Raw genomic sequence first — 19,176 nt, forward strand, 5'->3', positions numbered from 1 at the left:
ATTGTGCATGTGCATTTTCCTGAATCAGTTCATCAATCATTTACAGAATTGTGCATGTGCATTTTCATGAATCAGTTCATCAATCCGTTTAAAGAATTGTGCATTTTCCTGAATCAGTTCATTAATCCATTTACAGAATTGTGCATTTTCCTGAATCAGTTCATCAATCCATTTATAGAATTGTGCATGTGCATTTTCCTGAATCAGTTCATCGATCCATTTACAGAATTGTGCATTTTCCTGAATCAGTTCATCAATCCATTTACAGAATTGTGCATGTGCATTTTCCTGAACCAGTTCATCAATCCATTTACAGAATTGTGCATGTGCATTTTCATGAATCAGTTCATCAATCCGTTTACAGAATTGTGCATTTTCGTGAATCAGTTCATCTTCTCCTCATTATTATTATTATCCGTTTAGAGAAAGCATTTCTGAATAGTTTATCGGCGGATGATTACTGTCTGTTTAGAGATCGAACTTCTTTTCTGAAATCAGTTTATATGCTGATTAATCTTTCATTTCTATAGATTTTTGTCCTAAATCTGATATCAGTATTCATTACATTATTATTACTCAGAAATGGCAACAAACAACAACAACAATGTCAATACAACAAGTTCCAGTATTCTAGCACAACCAATGTTCATAAACACCACAGATCTCAACTCAATCTTAACTCACAAATCTCTAATCCTCCATCTCCAAACCAACCTTCCTGCAATTCAATCATCAATCGAATCTCCAATACGCCAATCTCACCAAACAAGCCCAAATTCATCCCTCCTCCTCATGCCCTCCTGGTCCACCTCCCCAAATCTCCTCCCCTACATCGGCGTCAAGCTAGTAACCTATCACCCTCAAAATTCATCCCTCAACTTACCCGGTGTTCAAGCTAGTTACACCCTCTTCAGCTCCATCACCGGACAATCCCTAGCCACAATGGACGGTACTGAACTAACTCTCTATCGCACCGCATGTATATCCGCCCTAGCTTCAATTTACTTATCGAGACAAGACTCGAAAACACTAGTCATGATCGGTGCAGGCTCATTAGCTCCACATTTAATCAAAGCCCATATTTCAGCCAGACCTAGTATCAAAAGAGTGATAATCTGGAACAGAACAGCCGAAAAGGCTGCATTGTTAGCCAATAAGCTAAGTTTAGAACATGATGTGATTCTCGAAAGTTGCTGGAATTTGGAAGAGGCGATTGCGATAGCTGATATAATCAGCTGCGCCACGAATTCAAACGAGGCTATTGTGAAAGGTGCGTTGTTGAAGGAAGGGACACATGTTGATCTGGTGGGATCGTTTACGCACTCGATGAAGGAGTGCGATGATGAAACGATTCGAAAAGGGAGGGTTTATATTGATAATAAGGCGGCGGCAGTTGAGGCGGGAGAATTGGTTGGGGCGGTTGAGAGAGGGGTGATTTCGTTGGATGAGATTGTTGGAAATTTGGTTGAGCTTGTTGGAGGAAAAGTTAATGGGAGGTGTAGTAAGGAGGAGATAACTGTTTTTAAAGCAGTTGGTTCGGCAGAGGTGGATATTCTTAGTGCACAATTTGTGTACGAGTCTGCAGTGAAAAAAAACGAGGCAGATTTAAGGTTGGTTTGATGAGTTTTGGGAAGAATAATAAGTAACTGTTTATATGATATAATAATGCTAAATGCAATACATTATTCTATAATAAATCATTTACTCAAGATCTTAGACAGCCAAGAGCATACTTTGATCTTGGTAGATTTTTCTAAGTTTTTTTTTTTTTTAACTTTAATATATATTAAAATCCTCAACTAAAATATCATAATATTCTTATTTTTATTAAATTTTAATTGTAATAATTTATTTTAAATAAATTTCAAATAACCAACTTTATTGTTTGTTTATGTATTTATGTAACAATAATTTTTTTTTATATATATAAATCCTAAAATACTAGAGATCAAATAAGGGCTATTGAGATTTTGGCTTGTTTTTGCAACAAAATGAGTAGCTTGATTAGCTTACTTTTTATTATTATACTTTTAAAGAATTAAGGATGAATATTTTATTAATAAAGAAAATTATGATTAATTAATAAAAAATCATTATCATTTATAATGTTTTATGAGATCCGTTTCAAAAGTTCGGTAGAGTGAATCGGGGAGTTAATCATTTTTCTCGTGAACTTACGAACTCGATAATCTATTGTGTAACTTTTTTTTTTATTACATTATTTGTTGTTGTGTTTAAATTGTTTTTATTTTTTTTAATATATATAAACTCATTTTTAAAGTGTTCATAATTTAAAAGGTTTTGTTAGGTAGTTAATAGGTTATTTAAAATATTATGATCGATGGAAATTTTGAAGAGTTAACATATTTTTATCAAAAAAAAAAAAATTTAAAAAATGTATTAATATATATTACATTTTAATGATAATAATTTGTATGAATGGATGATTGGATAAATATAGAGTTGCAATGTTTAATTAAAATATTTAAATAATTGAATAGGCTTTATATATATAATAATATTATTTTATATTTAATTTATCTCTCATTTCATTTCAAAACTATTCTGAGTGTATTTTTTTATTTCTAAATTTTATAAAAATTAAAAAAAAATTAATTTATCTCTCATTTTATTTCAAAACTATTAATCTGTAAACACACTTAATCAGATAAAAAAAATATGATTAAATAATTCAACACATAATCTGCACACATTAAAGAAGCAGCTAGAGATATCCATCTCTTATTTCCTTAGGCTAAAAGAATGATTAAATTTTATAATAAATAAACACTGAAAAAGGGAGATTTGTGCTTAAAATGAAAACATATCCTCATTACAGACTAGTTTATTGAGGACTAAAAGTTAGCAAATAATAAGCAAAACTGAATAGAGAATGTTGAGATAAATTGTCAATGATAGACAATTAAATAAGGTTTGATACACCCCTAGAATCTTTTATGATAAAAAAAAAAAAATACATAATTGCAAGAAGACAGCTCTTGAGACTTTGAGAGAAACAGAATACAAAATGGCCATAGGTACAACAAATAAACTCCCACCAATTCATCTTTTTTTTCTGCAGTAAACAAATAGAAAGAAAAAAACCTATATGAGATTAGCTCTCTTTAGGAATCTGATAGTTCTACAATAATAGGGCCATATAGATTCCACAAAATCCATGTACTTATCCATTGCCCATATCTCAAAATCTTTCCATTTTCCTTTACTATATTCCTTATAGTCTCTGTTCTTTATGTCTTCCAAAGGCTTCCATAGACGATTGTACATCTCTTCTTTTAGTTTCCCACCGAAAATATATTTGAATGCCACCAAGGAATAGGATGGCAAGTTCTTTATAACTTTAATAGTCTGCTTGAATGCGAAAACATAGAGCGCAAATATGCCTCTCATCATTTTCACATAGAGTGCCACAATCAAAGGTCCACTTACCCACAAAGGTGTCAATTCTCTCGTAACCACACTTCCATAAACAACTTTAACTGCCAAGAACCCCGGGATACTGTAAAACACAAAACAAAAACAAAGACATCAATAAGTAGATATAGAGACAAAAGGGAATTGCAATAAGTAGGGGTTATCATAAATATGCCTCTTCTGCATTAAGGTTTATACTCTATCAAAACCCTATTTTCCAAATATGTTTGAACATTGTTACACAAAAATCAGGTCAGTCGGTACTAACAAATATTAAATAACACAGACAGATAAAGTGTTTCAATTAAACAAACAAAGACAATTGAAGTAGCCGGCATTAAGAAGGAACAATATCAAGCCTAAATTGTTTATTTATGGACATGCTTATTTTTATATCGGAAAAAAAGGAATAAAAAAACAACTTTTAATTAATATTAGTTAAAAACATAAATAGACAAATGTTATATGTTTCAAATTTTCAATAGTCTGCAAAAGTTTCTTCATCCATCTCAATATGATTATGTTTCGAAAACAACAAATTTTGAGTATAAACTAGGGGTGATCGCGGATCAGGTTGCTTAATTCGGTTTATACTCTTTCAAGACCCTATAGATAAGATTTTTTGGTATGGGTTAGGGTGGTTGGGCAGTTCGCCCCTATGCATGAGTGATATTTTATGGAGAGAACACATCAGCCAAGTAACAATAAAATAACTCTAACGGATCAAGAAGAAAAAAGAACATTAAAGAATACAAGAATACAAGAATAAGGGAGGAAAAATACTCACAATATGAGAAGTGGTATCTTTATTGTTGCATCGAGACTCCAGAAATAGAACCAAACTGACTTCAGAATAGATCGCCTTTCCTTCTGCTGTATCATGTTCTCTGTTGTTTCCAATAATGTTTTAGGGGTTTGATTGTCTGATGACGACACATCTTCCACTAACTGACTTGACGGCGGTTGACTGCGCAACAACATCAGCCAATATTTAAATAAATTTTGTATGGCTGCCGATCCAGCTGCTCTCTCAGTGTCTTCAGAAGGAAAAGAAAGCGGAGGAATATCCTGTGTCTTTGGATCTGATGAAGTTTCGTTACTTTCTCTCGACACATAAGAAAGTTTGACAGAATCTTTGCACGACTTTGATCCAGTCTTTCTGCTTTCTGATGCATCATTATGAGCACTTCCTTTGAATGATGAAACCCTTAAGCATTTTGCCTTTGGGATGACTTGGGAAAAAGGAGCTCTTCCTACACTGGAAACCCACAAAAACTGATTCAAACATTTATTCAACTTCCAGAAATAACGCCGTCATCATTCGAATCATCAACTAAAATATTTATTTTACTTTTTTAAGTAAAAAATACAAAGAATACTTTTGGTCATTTACCCCCAAATAATTCACTTTCTCATCCCCACAAGATATTTTCCAAAAAATGAATATTTCAGGGAAAAGAGAAAAAATCTACATCCTAATTTCGCCAATACATTTGAATCGGGTTTAACTTCATGATAATTTTGAACAATGTTAAAATACATAACTAGCATAACTATAATAGTTTCATTTTTGAACGTGACAAATTGAGAGAAAGGCTCAAAAGCAGACCTCAAGTTTATTTGTAAAGTTTAGTTTCGTTCAACATAGACTCAATATTTAACAAAAGCGTTTAAATCAAGTAATTATTAATGACAAACCTAAATGCATATGCTTCAACATATTTAAACTCTGTATACTGTTCTTGATAGTTTTATCTCAATGACAACACTGCACATAACTTAAAAGTAATTGTTTAAAACATGTGAGGTAATAACTGAAATATCTTCAAACTTTGAAATCCCTACTTTTATTTTGCTCCGAACTTCAAATCCTTATTTGAGTTACTTTAGTATTGATAGACAATCTATTACAGTTAAAATAGAAAACTAGAAAAGAAAAATAGGAGTCCTGATATTTATAGGGACTATATTTTTCATATTTCTGTTCCTTTGCTAACAAACCCAAGAATCATATTATATGATCAGATTAAGAATATTTTTTTCTAATAAGTCTACTAGTAAAGAGCACATGACCACAACTACAGAGCTCCAAAAGAAATGAGTATGCGAAAAGAATAAGATCAAACTCTCACCTTAAGCAAGATTTGCATGTTAATGACGGAACAGTGATTGTGTTCGCAACTATATTAATTCTGGTCACAAGTTGCCTCAACTTTATCGCTCTGTTACATGCTAAAGGCCTTGATGGAAAAGTGGCACAAGAACCCTGAAAAGTATTATAAATAAATTCAGGACAGCTTTTAGTTAAATTGTAAAGTATGGAAGTTTAAGTATTTGTTCCCGAAACCTTATGAGACACATAATTCCTAATTGAAACATTTCCAAACCACATTAGAATTGTATTATTTATTCTGCAAGACATTACATAGGATACTTTGATGCCAACTTCATAGATGCCTTAATTGTAAAGTACCTCTATGTTAACCATTAGAAAATAAAAGTCTGAGTATTTAGAAGAAGCTCAAGAACATAACACATGACAAACAAGCAATAATGGGCAGGGAATAAAAAATGAGTAAGATGGTGAAGTATTCGGATCTTTCTTCTATGTCTTTTTGGATGAGTGAAGGTTGTCATCTATAAAAATAAATAAATCGCCACAAAGACCTCCAAAAAGATAAGAACTATAACGCTAGTAGTGGATCCATCACAAAAGAAAACCTCAGGACCTACAATAAGATTGTTTGTGGAATCATATGAATGAATATAAGTAAGAAGATGAGAGTAACTAAGATATGACATTAAATACTCAATCTTAATCCTCTAACTTTATGTTGTGTATATCATTTCAATTCTTGGAATTCAGTATCTACTTACAATTGGCTGTTTATAATCAATTTTTTTGTGAATTGCATGAACAAATATAAGAAAAGTTATCAAATCACCATTATTTTCTATTACCTGCACTGGATTTACCAAAGCCATTATCTTCACCAGAAGGAAACAATCATTTATCCCACAAACTCAGAATCCACAATAAAACTGCAAGAAAACAGACAATCTAAGCAAAGAGCCTAAACCAAAACCCTTAGAGCCACAATGCGAGACCCTTCAAAACAAAATCTTGCGGATACAACAAAGAATGATAAATCGAACGAAAACTTACGCCGGTAAGTATATTCCTTCTGATGCTTGAAACAGGAAGAGAGACGAAAAGCGAGGAAGATATGTGAGCTTATCAAAGGGATACATAAACCTCTGTTGTTGAAACGTATAAAGTAGATAAATGATTCCGAATCCTCTGTTGTTGACAACGAATCGATGGAGAGGAACTTCGTTTCTGGAAATTTCTAGAAATTTAGGGTTTTGGAGCAAGAGAGAAGAGATGGTTTCAATTGTAGATAAGAGGGAGATTCAATCTCTCTCTATCTATCTATCCATTTCTCTCATTAGGTTAATAAAAGTCAGCAGGCAAATAAATTCTTATTTTTATATTTTTTTAAAATATAAAAATATTAATTTTATTCCAAATTAATATTATATATATAAATATAAAAATTAATAATGAAAGATAATATATAAATGTAAGAGATTTAATAATTATATATATATATATATATAATATTTAATTAAGAATTTATATATATATATAATGCTTAATTTTTAAAGTATGCGGATTGCCGATGATTAATTTAGATATATTTGAGAGTAAATGGATACTTGGTCGTGGGTTGATCCGCCATAAAATTTTTACCATAATATTTTTTTCACAATTTTTTATATTATTACTCATGCAAATACACGGGATACATGCTAGTTGATATAAGGACATCATTAATTTATTCTAAAAATATGAGAAATAAAAGGAATTAGAGGACGTAAGTAATTTTTCTTTAATTATAATATAAGGAAAAAATTAATTTTATAATTAGGATTTATTCCGTATTAATAGAGAAATTTAAGCAAATGACACTAAAAACAGGGTGAATTACTTTAGGTGAGGGTGAATAAATTAAATAGTGTTGGTGACCTTTTTTTCTGACGAAAATGTCCCTATTGCGTCACGCATCCTCAATTTTTTTTTCAAAAAGTTTTAATTATGAAATTTTTTGGACGAAAATGCCCCAGTTGCGTCACGCAACCGCGAGACGAAAAAAAAGTTGAAAAATAAAAATAAATTGGTTGCGTCACGCAACTGGAGTTGCGTTACGCAAGGGTATAATTGTCATAAAAAAAAAGAGGGTCACCAGCGCTATTTAAATTATACACCCGCACTTTTGGTTATTCACCCTATCTGTACGGTTATTTGCTCCGATTCCCCGTATTAGTAAGACTCTACAATGTACCTAAAGTTTAATGGATAATTTAGAAATACTTTAAACTAAATTTGAATCTTATTAAAATTTTTAAAATATAAATAATAAAATTATATTTTAGAGTATTATTTTATTTACACCAATACCCAAATAAAATATTTAAAAATTAATGTTTAAGTAAATTAAAAAATATTTTTGCCCAAATGCAGCTTGGAAGTTGGGCATTTTGAAAGAGAGCCATGTTTCTATATATTTAAATTAGTTTGAAATTTATTCATATACATGATATTGTTTTGAATGGTTATTTATACATTTATTTATTTTTTAAATTGAATTTGTATATTTATTTATTTTTTGAATAAATAAAAATATTTTAATAATAATTTGAATGATATAGTTAATAAGAAAAGTGAATAAAATTATGTTAAAATATATTGGAATTTTAGAAGAAAAAAAATGAACAAGGTCTTAATAATAAAAAAAAACACAGTGACTTCCATTGTTCAAACTTTCACTCCTTGTTGAGTTGATGAGAGATTAACATTTTTCTTTAAAAGTGAAAAAAAAAATAGGCAAAATAATCTTAATAACTTGCATGAGCAATGAATGAATTTAAAGAAAACCTTAAATAGTTCAACAACCATCAATAGACTTATTATAACCCATGGCATTAATATCATTTATAAAATCAAAGAGAAATTATACATAATCATTTAGTTTATAAGATATTATAATATTCTTGTAAACTCCAATTATATATAAGTTTCTAATCATATAATAACTAATCAATATTATGAGACGTTGTAATATTCTATATCTAATATTTCAACATAAAAACTTGATGGGAGAAAGTTTGATACTTGAAAAAAAATCATTTAAACATATGTAGTTATATCACTAGCTCAAAAATTGAGACTTATTATTTACTAATAAAAGGTTATTTAAACGTACATACTATCAAAAATTGGCTCATTTAGACTCTTTTAACAAACTATTAATTTTTATTTTTTAATTTATATATTTAATAATTAAATATTAAATATATTTTCTCTCCTTCTTTTTTATTTATTACTAATAAATTAACTTTTTATTTTTATTTTTTTTATTATTTTTATTATTAAAACAATTAAAATAATTAAGTTTTGAAAAAAATTAATATTTTATATTAAGAATAAAAACAAATTAATATTAATTATTAAATCGTTATTAAATTAAAATTAAAAAAATAATAATTCAAAATTATTAATATACCTTAATTTTTTTTAAAGAATTAATATTATATTTTTTAAAATATTAGAAATATAAAATAATAATATTATATAAAAAATAAATATATATAAATTAATCATTTTTATATTAATAATTTTAAATAATAATGGTTTATTTTAAAATAATTAATATACAATTTTTTTATTCTAAAATTTATTAAAGATTGGAAAATTTTCACCTATTATTATGATTAACATATTTTAAAAAAGATTTCTAACCATTTCTTAAACATATATTCACATATACTTAAGTCTATATATAAATATATATTTATATATATATATATATATTATTAAATAATAAATTAATTGTGTAGTTTTTTTAATATAAATATTATTTTCAGTTTAATCTTCATATTAATTAAAATATTTTTATATTAACTCATTAACAATAATAAAAAAATAAAACTTTATAAAAAATAAAACTTTATTCTTTTTATTTATTATTATTATCTTATTAATACTATTCAAAAATCAGTTAAAAATATTTGTTTAATTTGAATAATAACTTTTGTTTTAAAATTATTATTTAATTAGAAATTATTTTTACAAAAATTAATAATAATTTATTTAAATTAAATTATTTATTAATTTTTTTTATTAATTACAAAATTTCTAAAATATATTTAAATTATAAAATAATATTATCTTTTAATACATATTTAAACTTAAAATTGTTTAATTTTAAATAAATAAAATATTAAATTTACATATATTCAAAAATAAATATTAATTAAATAAAATATATTTATTTTTAATTTAAATATTAATATTTAATAGTACATAAACTGTTTTAAAAAAATTAAAATTAAAAAGAATTAAAATATAATATATATGAAATAATTAAGTTGTGAAAACTTTTAAAAAATAATAAAACAAAATTAAATTTTATCCACACAAATAAAAAGAAATATAATATTATTAATTAAAGAAATAAAAAATAACTTAATTTATAAATTTATTTATAACTAATAGTTTGTATAGTTTGTGCAATTTATATTTTATTTTTTTTAGAATAAATTTAAATTATTTGAAAACTATATATACACAAAAAAATAAAAATTAATCAAAGAGAGGAGAACGTAAATAATATACAAGAATGAATGTAAAACGGATAATAAAATATATATATATATATAATAGGATTTCAATTAAAAACTTATAACAAATAAAAAATTTTATAATTTTTTTGTTTGATAACCATTTATTTTTTTAGAATAAATTGATAAACATAACAAATTTAAAAATTATCAAAATTATAAACTTATTTTTTAGTTTTATATATAATAAATTTAAATTATTCGAAAACTTACACACACAAAAAAAAATAAAAATAAAAATAATGAAGAGAGGCGGAAAGAATATGTAAGAATGAATGAAAAACGGATAAGAAAAAAAATATATAATTTGGTTTCAATTAAAAACTTAGAACAAATAAAAAAATTTATAATTTTTGTTTTTTTAGAATAAATCGATAAACATAATTAATTAAAAATAATCTAAAGAATAAGAATAATATATGGGTTACGGGAGAAATCAAGAAAAAAATGAAAATAAAATACAGAATGATTTGATTCTTTCTAAAATAAATAATATTATATAATATTTAATTTTAAAAATATAAAAAATATAAATAAATTGAAATAACAATACTATATAATTAGTTAATAAATATTATGTTTAAAAAAATAAAATAAATAAATATTATATCATAATTATTATTTAGCTAACTTTTTAAAAATTTGTATACATAAAATTAATATTAAATAATATATATTATTAAATTTTAGAAATAAAAAATAACTTAATTTATAAATTTATATTAATTAATAATTTTTTATTTATAAATAAAATAAAATATAAAATTATTTTTATTATAAAATTATTTTATATTTAATTTATAAACTTAAATTTAAAATTAGTAAGATTATTTAATATATCCTAACTTTTTTTTTTTTTGTTAAATAATGTTATTTCATTATTAAAAAATGTACAAATTATAATTAATAATTAATAAAAAAAATTCTAATATTTATTTAAAGTTAATATAATAATTAATTATTATTAAAATAATTTTATTATTATAAATATAATTAAATAATTTCTAATATATTGTAAAATTAATTTTGAATAAAAAATTTAATTATCAATTTAATTAAATATTCTTAAAATAATAAATTAAAATATATAATTTTATTTTTATAAAACAATTAATTTATGAAAATAAAATAAAAAATGATAGTATAATATAAAAAACATTCAATAATATAATATAACAAATGTTTTACATTTATTTAATTTTTATATTAATAATTAAAAATAAATGTGATATATTTATATTATTTAAAACAATTTATACAATATAATATAAAAATAATATTTAATATAATATGAAAATGAAAATGCTAAACAAAAATAAATATATATATATATATATATATATATATATATAATAAGAGTTAAAATACTTTAATAAACATCAATATATTACTAAGTTTCTCTAAAATAAAAATATGATATTGTGATCTTAAAAATAGATAAATTTTTAAAAGATTTTACTAAGGATTAACACTTTAATCGATATCCATTTAATATTGTTTATTTATATTTATAATTTTATGTATAAATATATTTATTGACCAACAATTTAAAATAAAACTACTTCAAATAAGGATAACAACTTTTTATTTTTATCTTATATCTTAAAAAAATAAAAATTATTAATATCATAATTTTATTTGTTTTTAAATATTTTTTCTTAGTTATTTTGTGAGATTCAATAAAAGAAGAGGAATGAGGATAAATTAAGAAAAAAATACATAATCACTCAAATAGTTGAGAGAGAAGACCATATAAGAATAAATATTAGAGTCCGGAAAAGAATATATAAGAATAAATGAATTTCTGTTTTTCATAAAATAAAATAAAAAAGTATAATTTGGTATAAATAAAAAACTTAGAAAAAATCATTTTTTTTTTATTTCTCACTAATAGTTTATATAGTCATTTATAGTTTATTTTTTTTAAAATAAATTTAAATTCTCCAAAGATCAGTAATTTGGATTGTTATATTAATTTTTGAAACTAGCAAATTTAAGATCACTCCTTTTTCAAAGAATTACAAAAGATTTTTATTATTATAATACAATAGCGAAACAACAAAGATTGGAAAAAATTTATTCAAATATCAGTTGTAAGCATAAATGGAGGACATTAATACAAAAATTCCAACAAATTTGTACGGAACTATAAGATATAAAAATAAATAGGATATAATTTAAAATTTTAGAACGATTTTTATAATCATAATATATTTTAATTTATAATATTTTTAATAAAAATCAGTAACTAATATTATAACTCTACTCTTAAAATTTGAACTATTATAAATAATTTAGTTAAATATTTTTTTTTTTTTTTGAAAAACAGTTTAGTGTCATTTAATTAAAAAAATACAAAAAAGGAAAAAAAAATACAAAAATTTAAGATCAGATCTCGACAATTTCTAGATTTGACAATGAAACAATAATTGAATTACAGACAATAACAATAATCAATTAGAGCCTACATCGTTTTTACTTTTATTCTACTTGTGACATTCTCAAACGAAATATCACATATCTGGCAAAGCTTTCTATTCTCTTCATTACTTTCGATTCCTCTCCAAGATTGAATGAGTGCATTTCCATCTGAAGTTATATCTCTCCAAATATTTTCAGCGGTTCTACTTCTTCCACTGTGAGTTCTTAAATTTATTTCTTTCCAGATATTGTAGATTACTACTTTAAAATAGCATTTCAACATACTTACAAAAAAGGATCTTCCTTTTGCTTTATTCTTCATCCACTCTTGGATTTCTTCCATATTCCTGGAAAGTTGATGATGTTCATGTTTGCAGCATACATCCTCCAGATTTGTATTACAAAAGAGCATTCCCCAAATAAATGGTTTATGATTTCCTTAACTCTCGAACATAGAACACAGTTGATATCAGGAATGTTTATGTATTTTCGAATTATGTCTTTTGTTGTCAACCTTATTTGTATACCAGCCAGAGAATAAATTGGTGACGAGGAATAATCTTTGAAGATCATACCACATTATGCCAATCTACCTCCTGTCCTTTTTCTAACCAATTCTAATGTGTTTCCTGTAATAAATTTCTCATTACTTTCTGTTTTCCAGCATATTTCATCATTACTTTCATTGAGTTGCTTCTGCCTCATTAGGTTTAGGATTCAATCACCTTCTAGAATACGCCTCAAAAGTGAATCACATTTACCTTCATAGACTTCTCTAAATGAGTACTTGATGTATTCTCTTCTAACTCTGTTTCCTTGCATTTCTTCTTTGAATATAATAGGAATATTATCCAACTAAGAATTATGCCAGAATAGTACCCCTTTTCCATTTTCAATTGTGGTTTCACCATTTGAAAAACATCTTTTCTTGTTTTAGGATTTTCTTCAATGACCATGTCATTCTTTCATTGATGCTTCGTGTCCAGATACTCTGCTCTTCTTTCATAAATCTTGTATGCACCCATTTAACCCATAGGGAGTTCGCCTTTTGCTCCAACTCCCATAAGCTCTTGATGATGAGGACTTTGTTCCATTCAACACAACTTTTTATTCCTAGTCCGCCTTCTTCAATGGGAGTGTAAACATCCACCCATTTGACTTTTTTTCCTTCTCTGCCTTGTGTTCCCCAAATGTAGTCTCTCATGATTCTATCAAGTTCAACCATTACTTTCTTTGGGATAATTATCTGTTGGGCCCAATAGCCAATACTTTCAAAGATGACTCTTTTAACGAGCTCGATTCTACTTGCATTAGACAGTTTTTTCGTAGCCCAACCCAAGACAAAATTTCTAACATTTTCTACCAGTTGTCTGAAGTGATTGTATTGGAGTTGTTTTGATGACAGGGGTATTCCAAGGTATTTTACTGGTAGTTCACCTTCCTTGATTCCCATAATATTGAATATGTTTTCTTTTCTTTCTTCGTTAAAGTTAAATATTTTTATATAAAATTAAAATAACATATTTTTAAATATAAAAGTAATCTTTATTTATTCAATAGATTTATAATTAATATAATTAAAATATTTTTTTATTCTTAAAATTTATTAATTTTTGTATGATTAAAATTAAATATAACTTTTTATATTATTAATTATTTAAATATATGAATTTATATTTTTTAAATATATAATAAATATCTATGAAAATTGTATTTATAAAAATTATTAATTCTTACCTTGTACGAGTAAAAAAGTTAATATATATATATATATATATATATATATATATATATATATATATATATATATATAAAAGGAGAGATAAAAAATTATAATAAATTAAAAAAAACTTATATAATGATGTGGATAATTGTGGAGAAAGTACCTCCACCATTTTAAATTAAGAGTTATTATATATATATATATATATATATATATATATATATATATATATATATATATATATATATATATATATATATATATATATATATATATATTATATTATAAGTTAATATAATTAAAATCATTTTTTATTCTTAAAATTTATTAATTTTTGTATGGTTAAGGTTGAAATAACTCTTAATTTAAAAGGTGGAGGTGTATAACACTCTCTCCACCATCATCCACATAATTATGTAATTTTTCTATCTTAATTTATATCTCTTAATTATTATTTCTTTTTCCTAATATATATTTCTCTCTCTTAATTTTTCTTTATTAATAAACTTTTTCTCTCACACTAAAACGTAATAAAATATTTATATTATTATATATTTTAAATATATGTATTTATATTTTTGAAATATATAATAAATATTTATTATTTTAATATAATATAATTAAAATTGTATATTAAAATTTATTAATTATTACGTTTTAGTGTGAGGGAAAAAGTTTATTAATAAAGAAAAATTAAGAAAGAGAAATATATATTAGGAAAAAGAAATAATAATTAAGACAAATAAATTAAGATAGAAAAATTACATAATTATGTGGATGATGGTGGATTGAGTGTTATACACCTCCACCTTTTAAATTAAGAGTTATTATATATATATATATATATATATAGATGAGTGATAGAGAAAGAGAATTTTGTGAGGGAATTTAGTGAGGGAATGACTTGGCATCACCCTTCATTGTGGGAAGAAAGAGAGAAAAGATAAAAAAAAAGTGAAATTTTCTTTTTGTCACTCCAATTTAATATTGAAGAATGTCTTGTTTTTTTACTTAAATTTGAGTTGGTGTCGTATTTTTGTTTGATGCGACATAATGTTTAGCTTAATCAAAATTTTCATTCTAGATTTTTTTATAATCTGAATAATGTTTTAAACTGTTGGTGAGTCGTTTGTTATTTATACCTCTGCTGATTGTCTTGCTGTACATTTATTGAGTCCGTATTTGACTCATTCTTAACCGCAAAGGAGATGAAGTAACGAAATTATGAGTTATTTTTTATCTTTTGAATAAAGAGTCAATTATTGCAACTTTTAGCTTATGAAGTAAACTAATCAAACCGGTCAAACACAAAAACCCCAAGATTCGGACGTTGAAGAAACAACAACCAGCTAGAATGAAGATGAAGTCCAGTATACAAGTCAACTCCAAACTAAATCCGAATCAACTTAAAATACGAACTCATCACACGGGATTTAAAATAAATAATTATTTTGAAAACGATATTTGTTTTCTTAAGGATTGAAAGAAAAAAATTGATAAAAAATATGTTGGCGCTGTCGTGTAAAGTTGTCGGACCACTGCTGTAGCCGCACACTGACATAACCCATCGGGAGTGCCCAGCGGGCTAGTAAATGTGCCCAAGCGTGAAGTCAATGCAATGCAAGTAGGACCAAACTTAGGCTCTAGGCCCGACCCAAGGTGAACGTAGGCCCCATGCATGGTGTCACGGGCTCAGTCTTTTCACTGACGATCCGTGCGGCACTAATTACTATCTTCGCAAGAACGAGTAATTAGTCAGCCTTACTCGACGCAACACTCGGCGTTTAATAGAATTGACACAAGAATTCTAGAGAGAGAGAGTAACTCTTAAAAAGAATAGTATATTACTCGAATACTTGGTGATTTACAATGTAATACCTCACAGGTATTTATAGGACTAATTCTAGCTGTTACATTGATTGTGCACTAATTTAGGGATTCCTTAAAATTATCAATCAAGGACATTCCTAATTAAGGACATTCCTTTTATATATCAATTAGTGATCCACTAATCAAGGAATTCCTTTTAACTCTCCATTATGTGCGCTAATCAAGGACCTTCCTTCCAGCTTCCTTCCAATCTAGAATCTTCCTTGGGTTGGGCTTAAAAGGGCTCAAGCCTCCTCCTCTTCTTGGGCCAGGAGGATTGGGCCGTGACATTCTCCTTAAGCCTCCTCTTCCTGGGCCAAGAAGATTGGGCTGTGACATTCTCCCCCACTCAATCTGGCGACGTCCTCGTCGCTTCCTCCTTGTAGGCCCTGATGATATTTCCACATGAGATAAAAGTTTTGAGCGACGTGCTGACTTTCTAACCCGTTTTTTCTCTAAGAAAGGGCCTTCGTATTGCCTCACAAGCCCTTTATGAATTTTCGAAAATTGTCTCTCTTGATGGAGGAGAAGTTTTACTATCACTCGGTTTCCTCCGAACTCCAAGTGTCTTCTCTTCTTTTCCTCCCATTTCTTCATTCTTTTGGCGGTCTTGGCTATTTCGCACTTCCCTTTCGTGAATGGAAACTCCTCTGGTTGCCTCTTCAATTCCTCCAATTTGGAAGGTTTAATGCGATAAAGAACTGTCGCCGATGGTTTAGTACATTTGACTAACTCTTCTCTGATATTCACCTCTCTCTTATGGTGGAGTTTCTCTGATACTCCAGCGGGCATTACATCGTGACCTTTCTCTAGTACAATTGTAATTTCTGGATGTATCTTCTCTTTAGACGCAATTTTCTCATCTTCTTTCCTAGCGACAAAAGATGATGAGTAGGTGTCCTCCGCACCTTTTGAGAGTTGCATGGCAGATAGGTGCCTAGTTTCTCTCTTGCCCTCTCTTGTTAAAGGTATTGTGCGAGTATTACCCTGCTCTAGAATGTACATCATATTGGCAGAAGGGAGTAGGATGGCATTTACCTTGTCAAGGAATTCTATGCCGAGAACCATTTTGTAGTCATCCATGTCGATAATGGAGAAATCTAGAAGGCCGGTCCACTCCCCCAAGTTGATCTTCACATTACGAGCAACTCCATAAGTCGCACTTGGTGCCGAGTTGACTGCTTTAAGCCACCCTTTCTCTTTAGTGTACTTAATCCCCAGTCTTCCCGCCTCCTTTACCTCTAGAAAATTGTTGTTGGCTCCCGTATCCAACAAAGCTTTAACCATGTGGTTTCTTACTCTAGTTTCCACAAATAGTCGTCCTTTCTTCACGAACTTTGACTTATCAAATTTTGCTGTAACGGCACTGATTAGGTTTAACGACCCCAAGCGAGCTTCATCGTGAAGGCGTTCTTGCTCCTCCATCAATGCTGATAGTTTATTCTTCATAGGGCACTCTCTTGCTTTGTGCGGCCCTTCGCAAAAGAAACACTTTATCCGGGGTTTCTCTCCATGTTTCTCGTCACGATCTCCTTTACCATTGGATTTGGTAAACTTAACTGGGTCTTCATTGTTATAGATATGGTCTCCACCATTTTCCCCATTGTCATTCCTCTCATAGGTCGACTTTGGTTTCTCGTGCCTTCTCATCTCGACAAGAGATTCAGCCACGGCAATTGCGGAGCTTAGATCTTGGACACTACGTCGTTCCAATTCCAACTTCGCCCACATTTGTAGACCATCAGTGAAGGCAAACAAGGCTTCGTCGTCTGAGTAGTTAGGGATCTCAAGGAGAGTAACGATAAACTCCTTGACATACTCCTTGATACTCCCTCTTTGTGAGAGTCGCCGCAACTTGGCCCTTGCTTCTCGAATAGCGTTTTCAGGATAGAACTGTCTCTTGAGTTCCTCCTTGAATTCACCCCAGGTATTGATAGAACACGTACCTTTTTCAATGTCGCTACTCCTTCGCCTCCACCACAGCATTGCGGTGTCTTCCAGGTATGTCGTGGCAGTATCAATCTTCCTCGCCTCTTCTACTAGGCCGAGTGCTTTGAAGTACTGGTCCAGACTCCATAAGAAGTTGTCGATCTCCTTCGCATTCCTCTCGCCTAAATACGCTTTAGGCCTTGGAATGTCTATCCTTATCGGATTGGGGACTCCTACAGGTGCGCGTCTGCACTCTTGCGCAACCGCCTTCTTGAGTAACGCCACATCCTCTTCGGTATCTTGTAACTTAGAAGTCATTACCTCGAGTTTCTCAGTCAAGGTCCTGATTTCACCAAGGAGGGTCTTCTCCACGATCTGAGCTTGCTCTTGACATTTGGACAAGCCTTCGTTCAGGGCACCTTGCATTCCTCCTCGGAGCTCGTCTCTCTCCTTCTCAAGCTCGGCAATGCGTTCCTCTAGGTCCCCGTCATTATCTTGTCCGTACGCCACGGTGAGTTCTACCTTATCCAACCTAGCGATGATGTCAACGATAGCGTCTCTTGATCTATCTCTTTCTTTGGTAGCTTTGATTCCTCCCGCCTGAACTTTGCGAGAGTTCCTACCATCTTCTCCGGTCCCGTGGGGAAGATTCTCTACTTCGTCCACGACCTTTGAATTTTCTTCTGATCTTTTCGTCATTTCAGCTCTGATACCAATTGTCACGGGCTCAGTCTTTTCACTGACGATCCGTGCGGCACTAATTACTATCTTCGCAAGAACGAGTAATTAGTCAGCCTTACTCGACGCAACACTCGGCGTTTAATAGAATTGACACAAGAATTCTAGAGAGAGAGAGTAACTCTTAAAAAGAATAGTATATTACTCGAATACTTGGTGATTTACAATGTAATACCTCACAGGTATTTATAGGACTAATTCTAGCTGTTACATTGATTGTGCACTAATTTAGGGATTCCTTAAAATTATCAATCAAGGACATTCCTAATTAAGGACATTCCTTTTATATATCAATTAGTGATCCACTAATCAAGGAATTCCTTTTAACTCTCCATTATGTGCGCTAATCAAGGACCTTCCTTCCAGCTTCCTTCCAA

General features: G+C 28.4%; 2 protein-coding genes across 2 annotated transcripts; one reads left to right on the top strand and one right to left on the bottom strand.

Annotated features, from left to right (window-relative positions):
* Positions 1-520: 520 nt before the first annotated feature.
* LOC124918219 (protein SAR DEFICIENT 4) lies at positions 521-1,794 on the top strand. The gene has a single exon (XM_047458425.1). It carries the CDS (start codon positions 583-585, stop codon positions 1,618-1,620), a length of 1,038 nt encoding a protein of 345 aa, XP_047314381.1. The 5' UTR covers positions 521-582; the 3' UTR covers positions 1,621-1,794.
* A 1,185-nt stretch (positions 1,795-2,979) lies between these two features.
* Positions 2,980-6,890, bottom strand: LOC124920398. Its single transcript, XM_047460884.1, has 5 exons — positions 6,602-6,890; positions 6,397-6,477; positions 5,568-5,701; positions 4,223-4,693; positions 2,980-3,520 (listed from the first exon to the last, which is right to left on the bottom strand). Exons 2-5 carry the CDS (start codon positions 6,418-6,420, stop codon positions 3,106-3,108), a joined length of 1,044 nt encoding a protein of 347 aa, XP_047316840.1. The 5' UTR covers positions 6,421-6,477; positions 6,602-6,890; the 3' UTR covers positions 2,980-3,105.
* Positions 6,891-19,176: the final 12,286 nt, after the last annotated feature.

This window comes from Impatiens glandulifera, chromosome 1 (assembly GCF_907164915.1).
Source record: "Impatiens glandulifera chromosome 1, dImpGla2.1, whole genome shotgun sequence".
In the NCBI taxonomy this organism is placed as follows: domain Eukaryota; kingdom Viridiplantae; phylum Streptophyta; class Magnoliopsida; order Ericales; family Balsaminaceae; genus Impatiens; species Impatiens glandulifera.